Source organism: Macrobrachium rosenbergii, chromosome 54, assembly GCF_040412425.1.
Source record: "Macrobrachium rosenbergii isolate ZJJX-2024 chromosome 54, ASM4041242v1, whole genome shotgun sequence".
Taxonomy (NCBI): Eukaryota; Metazoa; Arthropoda; class Malacostraca; order Decapoda; family Palaemonidae; genus Macrobrachium; species Macrobrachium rosenbergii.
The window spans coordinates 18,619,408-18,637,439 of NC_089794.1; the positions used below are offsets into that span (position 1 = coordinate 18,619,408).

Genomic DNA, 18,032 nt, shown 5'->3' on the forward strand with positions numbered 1-18,032 from the left:
TTTCCTTCATTCACATGGATATATGCATTCGAGAATAGTATATTTTACTAATCACAGAATTGGTACACTAATTTTCTTTGGCCCCCAAAAAATATCTTGGCCCCATCTAGGCGCCCCCACTGATGGAACGCAAGCTACGCCACTGTGTATGGGTACATATATCTAAAAATAAATCTGTAGAGATTTATTTTTTAAATGTCTGTACACAAACATAACAGTGGATTTGTTTCTCCATTTCAAGGCTCGTGCTGCTACGTGAGTTTAGCTGGAAAGAAAAATTTCCAGCCACTGAGTATGACATAACCGCAGCTATACTTAAAAAAAATATCACAAGCGAAAGAAAGCAGTTTACAATTTTCAATCACTGGCAAATTTAAAACTTTTTTTTTTTTTACTACTTCTGCAGTAGGCTTGGCTATCTGGTGTAAGCGGTGGGATGCTTTTTAAAATGTAAACGATAAGCGAACAGGAATGTAAATCATTTATGAACATTCAGAAAGACTAATTATGCTCCCTCCTCTCCGGCTGACTCAAAACATGTCGGCAATACATGACGTACTCATATATTACATCAATAAATGATTTACTCATATATTACATCAAAAAATGATTGACTTCATCAATAAACGATGTACTCAAACATTACATCAATAGATTTACTTTACCAATAAGTGATGTACTTATACATATTAAATCAATATATGATTTATCAATAAAAGATGTACTCACTCATTGCATGAACAGATGTTTTACTTTATCAATAAATGATTTACTTTATCAATAAATCATTTACTTTACCAATAAATGATTTACTTTGTCAATATATGATTTCCTTACACACATTAAATCAATAAATGATTATACCAATAAATGATTTACTTTATCAAGAAATAATTTACTTATACACATTAAATCAATAAATGATTTATTATACCAATAAATTATTTCCTTATACTCTCCATCAGTAAATGATTGACTAAACATTTATTTCTGCTCCAGGAAAGGATTCAGTTCTATATCCTGCAGCCAATTTTGTACATGAATATAATAAAAAGCTACTGCGCTGAGCAAGCATAATGAATGGTCTTCGTCCTGGAATTCATTTGCATATGATTATTCTTTGTTCGTCGCAAATTACACTAATACAACATTATAATCACAAATTATACTAATACAGTATTATGATAAAAGCTCTCGCTGCTCAAGGGTACATGCGTCATAAATGCAATTAAGGTCGTTTTATCAGAAATGCTTTTCAACTGTTGCTTATAACTCATGTTCCCCGACTAAATTGGTAGTTTCCTTTTAGAGTTATTGAATACACGGGGGTTAATTTAAAAGCATGCTTACGTGGTCATTTACAAAAATATTTAAGAGACGTGATTGTAAAATCAGAAACAAAATTTACTTCAATTGTTGAAATAATTTTTGTATCAGATTTTACAATCACGTCTTTTAAATGTTTTTATAAATTACCAACGTAAGCATGCTTTTTAAATTAAACTCCATGTGTCCACGAACTCTAATGGGAAAATACCATGACTTAAGCATTTGTAAAATCCGATCCGGGAAATTTTGCGAACTTCAATAATTTATTATTAACACTCACAAAAACCCAATATGCGTCGTAATTTACATTCTGTAATCAAGTTAATAAGCTTTTTACGAAGCTAAATACAGTACCACACTTTGCTGTAAGTACATATGAGGCGATTGTCGTGGACTAAAAAAATAAATAATTAAAAAATAAATAATTAAAAATCGATTTTGCGGCATCAGCCTGTTTTTGCACGTCAATTTCCCCTCTGACGAATGAGCCTATTCGAAGTTAAATGCACTCATGGCCGAACTTCTACCTTCCAAAAGATGAGGCCTAAATAAAAAAAGAAACGAGAAGAGAGAGAGAGAGAGAGAGAGAGAGAGAGAGAGAGAGAGAGAGAGAGAGAGAGAAACCATTTGCAGAGAATAACAAAGCTTTATTTTTCATTTTTATGCGCATGCGAGTTATTGTATCACAAGTTTCTGACGCGGGCACTTTGCAGCATATATATTAACCATAATAAAAAAAGTGAAATGATGTATTTTATATTTATATGTGTATATATATATATTAAATATATACAGATATATATATATATATATATATATATATATATATATATATATATATATATATATATATACATACATACACATACAGAATCTACTGGTCACTTTTACCAGATGTATATGTGTGTTTGTAACAGCTACAAAAAACCTCTTTTAATGTCTCGATTTCTCCACACTTTTTGGATGAGCTTGTCACTGCGAAGTCGCGAGTCTGAAATGGTTTTCAGATTAAAAAAAAAAAAGTTTGAAGGAATCGCGCACTTAAAAGAGGCCACTGTGGTTATTACAAATGCATATGTATATATATACATAAATCATTACCATAGTTTATGATAGGGTTAGTTCACGGACCACTGAGGTGACGAGGAGGAATTTTCATTACGATAAACTAAATTTGAATGTGGTAGAATGAATTAATATTGGAAAAATATGTAATGAGCATTTTGTTTGTGAACGAAGTCTGGTCGAGTTTGCAAGGTAATTTGATCGAGTGAAAGTTGTATTCTACAGTTCTGTTGAAACATCCTAGAATTGTGTTTTAAGCCCTAGATGCCGAAAAATTGATTCTTTCGCCAAATTGTACTTAATCAATCAGAGAATGAAGGTTTGGTAACATGGGTAAAAATTTGAAGTTGCCAAGTGTCAGATAACTTAGATTTTGGCACGAAGAAATGTCACTGGGAAATAAAGAAAACTGGTATATAGGGTAATGAGTGTAAAAAATATACAATATTGATATATTAAAAAATTGGGAAAAATATTTTTGATTATTTTTTAATCCATCATATAATTTTTCTTTAATGATCGAAATAAATTTGGTTATGTCGTGGTGACTGAAAATCCTTCATGTTACCTCAGTGGCCTCACTTTTATTCATAATCACCATTGTCTTAATTCTTTATAATTAAGCATATGGAGGGTGTATTTTAGCACTGCCCGCGAGAGAGAAATAAACATTGTTATACGTAAAGCAGACATAGAAGAAATATAGACTTGAATGTAATTAGGGCGAAAAAATATGTTAATGCAGACGATAAAATGAATTATGTTCGGAGCTGTCAAACGGCTATTGATATCATTGCGCTCTATAGATCTCGGGACGGGTGCTTAAATATACTCTCTACGTCACAGACAAGGACAACTAGCATTGTGGTTATAACTTCAACTGTATTGAAGACCAAGAGGCGAAACCGAGAAAAATGTTTAAAAAAAGTGTACTAGATTCATGAGGCGAATTGGAATAAGCGTGATACCACAATGCAGCTAACTCCATATTGCAAAGTCGTTCTAATATCCGGGTGCGCGAAGAAATAAAAAAAAAAAAAATCCTGCATATTGCAAGCTCATGCTCATCTCTGAAAAAATGGAGGAGACTTGAGCAGGCGACACTCTCGATCTATCCTCTGAATGACATCACCGCTTTTGATTCGCCTTCTTTTTTTTTATTCACCATCTTAAAAAAAAAAAAAAAAAAAAAAAAAAAAAAAAATTCGGGATACGTGTTGACGTCACGCAACCGGTGGCGGGACGAGTCAGTCAAAACTTCAAGGCTTATTTTGCCGTTTCTCAAATTCGGGAATGGAGACGATTCCCACCGGGATCACGTAACCACACCTGACTCACAGCAGTCGGTTGTTATTTCAACGTCAGTTGTTATTGTTGTTTTTTTTTTTTTTATTTGTGGTTGTCATGCGTCATTGCAAAAGATTATTTCCGGTTGTGTCTGGGCGTTACGTCACGCGAGTGATTTTTTTTTTGCATGTAGGAGAGATCTATTCAACAAACGTTCAACTTGACGCTACAGATGTCTGGCAGTTCTTGGGGCAGTATATTATAAGGTCTAGTGTCAACACAGCTGGTCAGTTTAGCATCGTCTGTGCTGTTTGTCAAGTTATAGGAACACGCTTAGAAAGTTCTACGGATCACGTGACTGGAGTAAGTCTGAAAAAGTTCCTAATTTAACGCCGGGAGCTTTGGCAGTATGCCTTCTGGCCTGTGATTAGAACGGCAAAAGACGAAGCGCTGAAGTCTTAAGTTATAGCAGGAATAATTAGGATTACTGAAGAAGTGGAGAAAGCGAATTACTGATCGCGGTGCCATGCTAGGTAGGTATTAAGAATTTAAAATAATATTTTCCTGGTTTCAATTAACCCAAACCTCTCCTCTTTAAGGATAAAAAAATCTCCCATTATGAGTACTATCAAGGAAAAAACATCTCCCACCATGAATACTATTCATGAACACAGCTGCCCAAACAAGACAGATCACTCAAAAGGAAAAAGTCCACTACACAGAATGACGCTGCTTCTTCTTCTCTCTAAACCGACAAAGGAAAGAAAACGGTGCGTTCACCTCCTTCCCATTAGACCTGTAATTAAATGAGCAAGTGTTTGCGTCAGACATTATCTGTTTCGTGATCAAGATCAACATTTCTTGGTCGTTACCGCTAAAGAATTGTGGGCGACGGAGGTCCCAGCTCCCGAGGTTGTTTGAAAATCCTGACAGGCAGAAACGGAGGGAAATCCCTCAGGCTGTCGGGTAGAACTTTCTCTGTGAGTATTTACTTCGTTTTTTTTTTACCTGCAATGATTTTTGATTCTGTGGTTATTCATTATTTTTTGTGTGTTGCTTAAGTGGATGCATACAGTACATCATTCATGCAATCATTTATACATACGCACGTATACATGTCATGTGGTTTGGTGGTTACTGTTTAGTAACGCATACTAATGTTATGTCTTCTTAATCGTTTGTGTGTGTGTGTCTGCATACACATGCAAGTCTCTCTCTCTCTCTTTCTCTCTCAATAAACGTCTTCCTGCAACGTGGAACGAGGGATAATGACTCAGTTTCTGAACAGAAAGAAATGCGGGCTGGACGACTCGCTCTAGAGCAGAGGAGTTGAGAAAAAAAAAAAATAAATAAATAACGCAACTCGCATGAGTTGAGACTCTACGATGCGTTCGTTTTAGTCCAGTTTCCAAAATGTTTCGTGTCGTTCTTCGAAAGTTACGTCTGTTATAGTCCACATCGCTGAAATGATTCTTACAGAAGGTCTAGCGGTAACTTCAAGGAATACAAGTTTGCAAGTGACTTAACTGTTATGTACCGTTAATGTTTATTTCATGCAAACGAACTTATATATCCTGAGGCGTGACTGGGACTGGTGAATTCAAAACGAAAACGCGAATATAACAAGACTGGGAGCAATGGAAATGTCCAATGAATCGTGTATATTATGATACAACCCGTAAATGCACATCTTTGGCTTTCATACCTATTGATCGGAGCAAACCTCTCTTTCATTTGATCTTTTTGTATTTGTTATTGCGGCTTCTTTCCACCTTTCATATTTGGAATTTTTTTTTTATAATGTGGTGAAAGTTTTTTGAGTCTTACGATGTTGAAGGAAAGAACCAGAAGGAATGACAAGTGGAGGAAAATATGAGAGCGTTAATACTCGAAAGTGCCATAAACTTCGAAACTTCGACATGGTGAGCGTAAGAAAACTTGGCTTATTTTTTTTTTTAGCTTAGAAGAATCCAAGAGCTATTATTATTATTAGTATTATTATTATTATAAGGTTACAGGAGTCATGACATGGGTCTTGGCTTTCCAAAGAACTCTCGAGAATTTATTGAGGCTGCAAATCGAGACACATCGTCGTGGGAACGTTTTGAAATCGAGGAAAGCTGAGAACCTGCCAGCTTCAATGAGATTTTGCTCTAAACATCAGTTTTGGTACTCTTTGATTGGTTAATTTTTTTTTCAAGGATTTTTTGACTCAGATATATTGCGACAACTTCCATTGTAAAGATTTTTTTTTGACAGACTTTCATTGTAAAGAATTTTTTTTTTTTTACAGATTTTCATTGTCAAGATTTTTTTTTTACCGGACTCCAAAACTGATGTTTGTCCGCTGATACTAATAAAACCATTTAATCTGCGATGCTTCCAGCAGGGGCCTGCTGGAATAGCGACAGTAAGGTGAGATCTTGAGTGAGAGCGAAGAGGACGCTGGTTCGTTTTGATACGCGTTCCATTCGTGCGAGAGACGCCGGGGCCACGTGGTGTGGATGATGAAGGCTCGTTGAGGTCACGTGATTTGACGAGGGCTGTCGTCCAGTTGTTGTTGCTGATCATGCTGTTCTTGTGTTTTCTGCTGCTGCTGTAGTTCCTGCTGTTGTTGGGGATGATGACAGAAACACTGATGATGATAATTGTTGCTGATGCTTCCACCGCCATCAAAATCGGTGGTCCCCGCGGGCGACCACTTTCACCTGCCAAATTTTTTCTCGTACACCGTTGATGATGGCGGTCGATGAAAGTAAGTGAGACGACGACTGGAGAATGCAAAAAGATAAAAGTGGATGAAAGGGAAAACCAGACGTACAAAAAAACAACAAAGCCAAGAAGAAGAAAAAGAAGAAGAAGAAGAAGAAGCAGAGGTGATCAGTTATCTCCTAAAGAAAGTGCTTCGACGATGCGCGGGTCGGCCTTCGAGCCTTCCTTGAACTCCTCCAGCGTCAACTTCTCGTCGTGGTTTTTGTCCATTTGGGAGAAGATCTGGTCAACTCTCTTCTGTGGGGCGTTATCATCATCTGCTTCCGGCGCCTGGCCCTGCCGCCCCCCCAACGACACCCACGCGTTTCGGAGGAGTGGTGGCAGAGTTGGTGGCAGGATGGTCGAGGAGGAGGAGGGTGGGAGGGAAGAGAAAAGAGAACAACATTAGTGTCATGGCACAAATGACATCATATCACAAAAAAGAAAAACTATCTAAATCTAATTTCCCTAGAAGTCGACATCAACGCATAAAAGGAATGAAAATAAAAATAAGAGTATAAATGGAGAGAAAGTGTGTCTTCTGTGAGAGTGTTTTTTTTTTTTTTTTGAGAGAACCCTCAATTTGAAATCCCCCGACAGACAATGGAATGATTGAGTAGTTAGTTCTTTTGAACGGATGTACGAACTTGGCTTTTTTCTCTTTTAGTTGTCGCCGAGGGAAAGGGCTTGAACGATTCGAGGATCGGCCTTGGAACCCTCCTTGAATTCATCCAAGGTGAGCTTTTCATCGTTGTTCTTGTCCATCTGTGAGAAGATTTTATCCACCCTCTTTTGTGGTGTATTCTCATCCTCGGCTTCTGGTGCCTGGCCCTGAGTGAGAAGGAGAGAGAAAAAAAGGACAAGAGATTGAGAAAACAGATTCCGGAGCCGGAGGAATAGCGGGTACAAACATCAAGGCTTTTTTTTTTTTTTTTTTTTTTTTCTTTTAGGCAGTTGACAGAAATCAAAACTTGGCATCGAAACAGTGACTGAAAAATCCAATGTCGAAGGAAACCAAAGAGATGAGAGGTGGGGGTCGTGGGGGGGGGGGAGAGAGGGAGGTTTTGGGGGCGGGTGTAGGCCTAGAGGGTGCTCTGGGCGGAGCTGTGTAATTGGTGGCAGAATCACACACACACACAAAACAGAGGTGCGGAATATACAGGATTGTGAAGAAGGCTTTCGAAGGCAGGAGAGAGTGTCAGACTGGAAGATGTGCTTTACATAATAATATAAAACTTGCATGTGTATCATAAACTCTATTATGTGTTTGCGCATGCGTCCTCAACTTTCTCAAAAGAGCCCTTTCGAGACTCTTGCCTCGGTTTAATATTGGATATGCGGGACTGCAATAGCACAAACATGTACAGTACTTTCCTGTACAATATTCAAGGACAATATCTCACATAACTAAAAGAATATGTGGAGCTCATGAAAGATAACTGGTCAAAGGCTTATTCAGTGATAAGAACAAAACTCCAAGTTTTTTGGTGACCAGTTTTTGATTTTAGTAAACATTTAATTTTTGCACTCCTTGCATATACTCATTTCTGATTTTGTTTATCACGTTGTGTTTCAATGTAGATTTTATCTTATCTGCCTTCCGGCATTATATCTTCTGCGTCTGCATTTCAGATTTTCGGGAAGTTGAGTACTTACTGTATGTATACATTTTATATATATATATATATATATATATATATATATATATATATATATATATATATATATATACATACATATATACATACATATATATATCATGTGTGCAGCTGCAGAATCTTAAAAGTAAGGAAATATAATACATATATTAAATACAGATCATGAATGTAAATAGCTATGGACTTGGACAAATCTTGAAATGAATTAGTCTATTGGTGATGACTGTTTCATTCTCAGGGCCAATTTGGGCCTCAGACAAGCATCAAAATTGATCTTAATCTGTTGGTAAACTTTTCACCTTTGAACCATTTGGAGTCTGGTCAATTCTGCAAGCTAAACATAGCCTTTTGATCAAATCTGTCTCCTCCTCTGCTCTAACTGTGAGTTCTGACAAATCTCAAAGTTCACTCCAGTCTTTTGGTCAAATCTTATTCTTACCAGTTGAAACTTAGACGAGTTACAAAGTGGATTCTAGTTTATTTTCAAATTTCTTACTGGATCTACTGGATTCTGTCAAGTATCAAAGTGGGTTACAGTCTATTAGACAGATTTCCTTCTCTGAACAAATTAGGGGTCAAAAGAGTACTGGCCAGAACTTCTCTTTTGGACCAGTTGTGGCTTCAGGTAAGCTTCAATGTTGATCTTAGTCCGCTGGTCAAATCTCAACCGAGCTGGTCGGGGTTCAGATAGTGCCTGAAGTTTAACTTATTCTACTGACCAAGTCGCTTTCTCTGGTCTAACTGTGGCCTCGGACAAGTCTCCGAGTAGAGCCAAAATTTACACGATAATCTCTTCCTTTGGACCAACAGGGGCTCAAGCATATTGTTTAACAATGTTTGCAGCCTCAGGCAAGCAAAGGTTTCCAAGTTGATCCTGGTCTGCTGGTCAAATATTTTCTTTTGGGTCAATTGTGACCTGGCGAAGTTTTAAAACTGAATTTACTGTACACCAATTGTCTATCTGAAGTGACGTTTCCTCTCTACGAACTAGCCTGTCGTTAGCCTATTGAAAATTTATTGCAGACACACCTCTATTTAGAATTTTTTCTTGAGATTATGTCAACTGCAAAATGGAAAGTTAATATCGTTTATATAATAATAAAAATTTGACCACTCATTGCATTTCAAAAGGAAATGTTGCTAGACTGCAAACTGCAGATCTTGCATAATTTCTCTTTTATTTCTGTTCTTTTGTGACTCCCCTTTTCTCACACACAGTATTATATTTCCATTTACTTCGAGTGTCGACTGCTGCAAATATACACGGTATATGCATGTACATACTTGTAGATACAAACTGCAGAGAGAGAGAGAGAGAGAGAGAGAGAGAGAGAGAGAGAGAGAGAGAGAGAGAGAGAGAGAGAGAAAATCATCAGCTAGGCAAGTAGACAGCAAGACAGACAAATAAATAAGTTAGCCAGACAGCTTTGGAAGTCGATAGCTAGATGGACAGACAGACAGACAGAGACGGAGACAGAGGCGCAAGGAGACGGATGAGGCGGGGAGGGGTGGGAAGGGGGTGGTCAGTGAAAACACATTATCAGGAGGGGTGGGGGTGGGGATGTGAACAAATGGTATATGGACAGTTACACAAACTTGGGGAGTCCAAACGAAGGTTGTGCAATTCGAGGTTGTATGTTGATGAGCATATATAAATATAAATATATATATATATATATAAAAGATGCAAAAAAAAGGTGACAACGTGAAATATCGATGCACAAATAGAAAAAAAAAGTAAACACACGGCACCAACAGGCAATGGCGCATGAGCCCATGAATTTGTATGAGATGTTACACAGCTATGAAAGTTGGTCTATGGCAAATTTATGTCATCGTAATGAAAACAAAAAAAAGCCTATGCGTGGATTCACAAACGCCCCAGCCAACGAGGAAACGAAAAACACTAGGAAAAGAGGGAAAATAATCTAAAGGAAAAAAGGGCCACTAAGCAAATATGCCCAAGAAACTATTTGGGAGGAAATTTTGTTCCTTGGTCTGAACTCTGACTTGGGACCTAAATCCACGGCCATATTTATTTCAATCTTTATAAATATTTGAGAAACTAATAATTTGGTTTTGAGTCTTCTTTAGAAATACTGACATTCAACTCTTAGTATATACTATTATACCACGTCGCATGGTACTGACAATTAAAAAAGAAATTGTGGAATATAATTATGAATATTTAAGATTTTGCAAACCATTATATAATATAAACGTAAGGGTTCTGACAGACATGAAATATATAGTTAATTCTCATTCATATGGTCCACAGCTATTTAGAAAATTCTGGATATAAAATATGAACTCTTTGGAACACAAATACTTAATTTTTTGAAGTTTGTAGCAAGGACGTCACACCTCAACCTAAAATCTAATTAGATCGAGTTGCTTGGTTAAAGAAATGTCACTTATATAAAGTAAAAAGTTTTTGATAAATTCAAATGTAACATCAATGCGTTTTCATATCTCAGCTCCGGTGAATGAAACAGATAAACACACTGTTACCACACTAAAAAATTAACTCATTATTTACGATTAATATTTATATTTCTAACTGTTACCAGACTTAAAAATGAATTTATCATTTTATATTAATATTTATATTTCTTTCTAACAGTTACCACGCTAAAAATGATTTTATTATTTTCTATTAATATTTATATTTCTTTCTAACTGTTACCACGCTAAAAAAATTTATTTATTTTCTGTTAATATTTATATTTCTTTCTGCTACCACGCTAAAAAATTAACAGTATTTACTATTAATATTTATATTTCTAACTGTTACCAGACTTAAAAATGAATTTAATATTTTCTTTTAATATTTATATTTCTAACTGTTACCACGCTAAAAATGAATTTATTATTTTCTATTGATATTTATATTTCTTTCTGACTGTTACCAGACTTTAAAAATGAATTTATTTTTTTCTATTAATATTTATATTTCTTTCTAACTGTTACCTCGCTAAAAAATTAACAATATTTATATTTCTAAATGTTACCAGACTTAAAAATGAATTTAATATTTTCAATTAATATTTATATTTCTTGCTAACTGTTACCACGCTAAAAAAATGAATTTATTATTTTCTATTAATATTTATATTTCTTTCTAACTGTTACCAGACTTAAAAATGAATTGATTATTTTCTATTAATATTTATATTTCTTTCTAATAACTGTTACCACGCTAAAAAAATTAATTTATTTTCTATTAATATTTATATTTCTTTCTAACTATTACCCGACTTAAAAATGAATTTAATATTTTCTATTAATGTTATATTTCTTTCTAACTGTTACCAGACGAAAAAGTTAATTTATTATTTACTATTAATAATTATATTTCTTTCTGTTACAAGACTAAAAAATTAATTTATTATTTTCTATTAATGTTTATATTTCTTTCTGTTAACACGCTAAAAAATTAATTTATTACTATTAATATTTATATTTCTTTCTGACTGTTACCACACTAAAAATAAAGTTAACCACTATGCATATTTATATTTCTTTCCGTTACCACACTGAAAAATAACTAACTGATAGTTATTAATGTTTATATTTATTTCTAAAGATGGCTGACGATGAACTGGCCAAAAAAATGCAGTTTTTTTTATTGATCATATAAAAGAAATATCTTTCACAAGTTATAATATTCCATCTTCCAATTTCTTTCTGATTTGATTCTCAGTACTGTACCGGAATTGATACTCATATATCTCTAATAATTAATATTCATTTCGGTTATCTATTTTCTCTGGTTAATCTCCAGCTTCCCTTTGGCCCCTAGCTGCAACCTCTTTAATTCATTTTACTGTACCTCCTTTCATATTCTCTTTCTTCCCTCTAACTTTTCGCCATCTCTAACAATTGTTTCAAAGTGCAACTGCGAGGTTTTCCCCCCGTTACATCTTTCAGACCTTCTTACAGTCCCCTTTTCCTTTCAGGGCTGAGTGATCTCATAGGTCCCAGCGCTTAGCCTTTGACCTAAATTCTATATTCCATTCTATTCACATACCAGAGAGAACACGGCGAGATAGTTGTTTAAGTAGTGTCACTGGATAGGACTCTGTTTCCAAACTGGGCCAAACTTCGACAGAGAGACTCGCTTTTTTCATCAAAACAAAACACGATCTGGGTAAATTAATTTCCCACAGAAAAAACTCGATTACTTTCTCACAGAAAAGACTAATTTATAAATTTTTTCTCAGAAAAAACTCGATTAATCAATTTCTCACAGAAAAAAATTAATTTATAAATCTTTTTCTCAGAAAAAACTCGATTAATTAATTTCTCACAGAAAAAAATTAATTTATAAATCTTTTTCTCAGAAAAACTGGATTAATTAATTTCTCACAGAAAAAACTCGATTTATAATTTTTTTCTCAGAAAAAACTCGATTAATTAATTTCTCACAGAAAAAACTCGATTTATAATTTTTTCTCAGAAAAACTCAATTAATTAATTTCTCACAGAAAAAAAATTAGATTTATAAACCTTTTTCTCAGAAAAAACTCGATTAATTAATTTCTCACAGAAAAAACTCGATTTATAAATTTTTTTCTCAGAAAAAATTCGATTACTTAATTTCTCAGAAAAAAACTCGAATTATAATTTTTCTTATAAATCTGTTTAAGTAATTTCATATTTTCCACATAAAACTTGAGATTTGGTTATTTTTTTTTAACTCAATAGATGAAATAAGTTTCACTAAACATGATGGTAACAGTCTACAATTGACTTTGTATTATACATTACGAATTCAAACTTATTTAGTCAATTAAAATCGATATATCTTTCTTTTCCTTATAATCCGGGGTCCATTGTCTATGAGAGTTATGTTTTCTACAGATTTGGACCAATTTTAAATTTCATATTTCCAAATCATTACTACTGTTTTTTTTTTTAATGTCAGACCGTGGGATTATTTTAAATTCCAAAAATAATTTTGTATGGCTGATTCAAAGGGCGATTTTGTTAATAAAAAAACAAAACCAAATATAAAAATATATGAAGGAACGGGGGAAGGGGTAAAAGCAGTTCTAAAATGACATGAAAAAATTTGTCGTACACTAATGAAAAAAGCTGAAAAATTAATAATGGCATAAATATGTTGTTATAAATATGACACCAATTTTTAAAATTTTTGTTTGGATTCGGAATAATAAAAATAAAACATGAGCACAATCTACACAGCGTTAGAGTAACCCTGGTGAGAGGCTTAAGAAGGAAATTTTAAAAATAACATCCACATTAATAATAATAATAATTTTCAGAAGTACCAATCAGCAAAATATTCACAAGGAGTCGTGTAGCAGTCATCGGAGAAATGGGACAGGAAGTTCATTAATAAATTTGGAATGGTAATGACACACAAATCCGATAATATTCGTGGAGATAACTGATCACAGGAAGAACACACACGATGCTCAAGAAATTTGTGGCGGTCAGACAGGTGCAGTCGAAATCAGCTGTACGTTTTCGATATACTCTGGAGTCCAATTGAATGATTATGATAATAATAACAACAATAATAATAATAATAATAACAATAACACTTACTAATAAATATTCATAACATGATCATAGAGAAGTCTTGAAGGAATTTTGGTAGAGTGTTCAAACAGTAAAAAAAACACGTTTAAGAAGTATTGAAGAATTTTGGTAGAATGTTCACAGTAATAATAAAACACGTTACAAGAGGCAAACACACAGACAAAAAGAGCAAACAAGAATAATGATAAGGGATAAACCACCACTGCAAAATGCACACAGTTGCACACGCCATTGCACACACAGCATTACACGAAAAAATACCTTGAAAAGGTTGAGCACACACCACTCGCTAAGCACCTAAGTGAAAAAAAAATGAAACAAAGCGACTAAGCGTTGATGCAATTGGCCTTCCAAGGCATTTTGCAAAGACGCAATGTAAAGAAAAGGAAGGGGGGGGGGAAAGGGGCCAGACATTATTGTTCAACAGCACTACACAGACTTAGCAACTAGTGAGGGAGATTGGGGATTTTTCTTATACAATAAAAGAAAAAAAAAGGGTAACGACGGGAAAGGGGGCATAAGAAAAAAAGGGGGGTGGGGAGGACATAACGGATGCTTCGTGGTAATTGAAAATTTTGTTCTTGAAGTTTGTGAAGTCGGAGAACTATCTTCATTTGCTGGAGATAGCCGTTGGGAAAAAGGGTAGGCAGAAAAATGCAGAGGAAAGAAATTATACGAAAAAAAGGGCACATTGCGGATGTTTTAAGGTAATTTTTTTTTGTTCTTGACGTTTGTAGGGCGGCAAAACCACTTCTGGCTGCTGGAAATGGGTGTTGGAATAGGAGTGGTGGAACTGAAAGGGGCAAAAAATGAAAATGTAGAGGAGGTTGTTACAAGACGAAGGGCAAGGATGAGACGCTGTGGCTTCACCCATGCTTTCTCAAAGTCCGTCAAGTGGATAAACTACTTCCAGTTACTGGAAATAGTCACTGGAAGGAAGGAGACAATGCTTATGCTCTTTCCAGTTCCTGGGCAAGGCTAAGGGAGACTGAGGGAGGGAGGAAAGGAAGGGTAAAGGGAAATGATATGTTCGGAGGCACTCCAACCTACTTGATTGAGTCACTCAAATTTCCACCTTTACTTCTGGCGTTCGTTCTGATGACGTGTGCGTGTTGTTTATTTTCGCCGTTACAGTTTTGTTTGTGACTAGGGTTGTAGCTGTTGCTCTGATTACCTTTGTATTCTTGTATTTTTTTTTCTATCTTCTCGGCTGGGTGTTTCGAGACTGAACACAACTCGACACTCTCAGAGGAAGTTGAACGAGTCGCTGAGTCTTCTCATGCAAACGAATGCCTTCTACTGATCTCGCTTGTCTAGGATGTTGGATACTCTTGTGAAATGGAATCTTACAGATGTAAACAAACGCCTTCTTCTGCTCTCTTATGTCTAGGGTGTTGAGCACACTGATTGGACTGAAGTCTCCACATGCAAACAAACGCCTTCTACTCTTCCCTATGTCTAGGATGTTGGACAACATTCGCTAGTTGCGGGTCTCATGATGTAAACAAACGCCCTCTTTTGCTCTCTTATGTCTAGGATGTTGGAGACACTGGTGGGATAGAAGTCTCCACATGTAAACAAACGCCTTTCACTCTTCTCTGATGTCTAGGATGTTAGTTAACACTGATCATACGCGAGTCTTCTTCTGCCCCTCTTATATCTAGGATGCTGGACATTCTGGTTCAATATCTTCAAAAAGGAAATTGTTATACAAGAAACATGCGCTGCTATTTCTCATGAAAGTTAAATATCATTCAAGCAATTAAATAATTAGAATACAGGTTTCCAAAATTGTAAAAAATGTCTCTGGAAAATTCTGGGCAAGGAATACTAAGTATGATACCTTGCCGTGATTAAAAAAAGGTAAGGTAAGACAGCCAATACGCCACTCAAACGGCACTGAAAAATGGCGCCGCCTCAAATGCATTCTTTCGCAGAGGAGGGAGAGAGAGAGAAAAAAAGAAAATATTATTATGCAGGCGATGAAGCTTCGCGCTTCAGTTTCATGCTTCGCCATAAATGATCACCAGTAATGAGTGTGTCGATGTATTTTTGGTATAACATGAAGCCTTTTACATTGTAAGCGGATAAGAAAAAGATGTGGATTTGCATACCATAGTCAGTGACAGATGGAATTTGAAAGAAATGGGATGTATGGACGTATCTGGACCGACAGACTTACATACATACATATATATATATATATACATACATACATACACACATACATACATATACACATATATTATATATATATCAAACATACATGTACACAAAAATATATATATATATATATATATATATATATATATATATATATATATATATATATATATATATATATATATATATATATATATATATATACACGCACACAGACACATACACGTCCACTCACACACAGAAACATGTATGTATATATATATATATATATATATATATATATATATATATATATATATATATATATATATATATTCACATAAACAAACACCACTTTCAATACCTAACAGAACTCAAATGGAAACAAAAATACAAACAAATCTAAAATTGAGTCATTATATATCAACTGAAAAGACAATTTTCTAAAGGCGTTCTGTTTCAATAACACACCAACAAACAAATGCGTGTTACGATATTTCAGCAAAACTTTCGAACAGTCTTTGAAAAGCTGACATGAAACTCTGCAGACCGGTCCCCTCATCTAGCCCAGACCTAGGGGCCGAGAGGAAAACGGAAGAAGGGTGGAAATTCCAAATTTTGGCATCGGATGGAAAGATTTTTCGCTTTTATGGAACATTATGTATAATATATATATATACATACATATATATATATTATATACACATACATGTATAATATATATATTTATACATACATACATATATATATATATACACATATATAAGTATATATATATATATATATATATATATATATATATATATATATATATATATATATATATATATATATATATATATATATATATATATATATATATATATATATATGTATATACATATAACCAGTCCCCTTAATTTATTTTCAGAGTATACAATTACTTTATTTCTAAGTTTTATTTTTAACCGTCCTGATTACAGTAATCTAAAACCTGTACTCTATCTCTAACCTACTGGTACAGTCTCTGTCTAGAGCTCAGTATTAGAGCAAATGACCATTTTAACCTGTGACCTCCGGTTTTTCTTCTTATAACACAAGTTCAATGGCCAAATGCCCAGATGTAGAACACTGACCTCCTCCCGTGATCCTAACTGGGAGCTTCCCCGTAAGAGGGCAGTGCACCTCATGCGGTGCACTGTAGGCATTACTTAAGGTTCTTAGCGTCCCTTCGGCCCCTAGCTGCAATCACTTTCATTCCTTTTACTGTACCTCCATTCTTAGTCTCTTATCGCTCTTTCCATCCCCTTCTATGAGTTGTTTCTTAGTGCAACTACGAAGTTTTCCTCCTGTTACACCTCTCAAACCTTTTTACTCAATTTCCGTTTCAGCGCTGAATGGCCTCACAGGTCCCAGCACTTGGCCTTTGCCTAAATTCTATCAAAAGAGCACTAAGTCCTCATCCTTCAGGCTCTGTTAAGGCCTCCTAGGCAGAGCCCAGTCTTCCTAATCCTATGGGACTGGTTAGGAACAAGGGTGGCACAATAATAACCTCCTGTTCCAGTTCCAGGGTAAGCTAGAGCCACTCAATTCCAGCCAGTTTTAAGTGAGTGGTTATCCATACTTATGAACAGCAAGTAAACACTAGGCCAATCCACTTAAGAAACTTTTGTGAGCAAGAAAAGGCAGGGTAAGAAAGCTCTTGAGAAAACAAAGTCAGTTCTTTGACACTGACCTTGGAAAGTCTGAAATCAGGTCTGCCACGGGAGAACCTGAAATCGATTAATTTGTCTCTAAATTTACTGACAGATCTTAGCCATGGACCCCCACCTTTACCCAAATCCGGATTTCCACGTAGCGTCACGGAGAAGCCTGCCGCTGAGTATGGATCCACCTACTGGAATTTCACAGATCTGCAATTTTCTACCAAATGCAATCTACTTTTCTGTTGATGAATTAGGCTTTATTTTCTTATGAAACACCCAACTGCGAGTTGAATATTAACAGAAGCGTGAATGAAAAAGATAAGACGGTCTAATAAATAAGAATAAGCATCAAGTAGGTTTTAGAGAGACCTCCGCTTCAGCAGTCTCCCCATGCAAGGGCTATCCGTCACTAGAATAGGATCACGTGTACCATTTATGCAGTAAAAACCAAACTAACTAGAGGGAAGGCCGATAAAAATTGTAATTCATCATGTTCATACGACATGAGGGAACCATCAAAGAGAGAGAGAGAGAGAGAGAGAGAGAG

General features: G+C 35.2%; 1 protein-coding gene across 2 annotated transcripts in view; it reads right to left on the minus strand.

The window, feature by feature from the left end:
• Positions 1-3,765: 3,765 nt before the first annotated feature.
• Positions 3,766-18,032, minus strand: part of LOC136834816 (frequenin-1) — a 391,333-nt gene continuing 377,066 nt past the window's right edge. The window contains exons 7-8 of one of the 2 annotated variants that reach the window (XM_067097559.1): positions 7,080-7,263; positions 5,660-6,729 (exon numbers count right to left, since the gene is read on the minus strand). In XM_067097559.1, the coding sequence (XP_066953660.1) occupies positions 7,096-7,263 (168 nt within the window). In that variant the 3' untranslated portion in view covers positions 5,660-6,729; positions 7,080-7,095. Of the gene's footprint in view, positions 6,730-7,079; positions 7,264-18,032 lie in introns of both variants that reach the window. The other variant, XM_067097561.1, reaches the window with a different exon arrangement.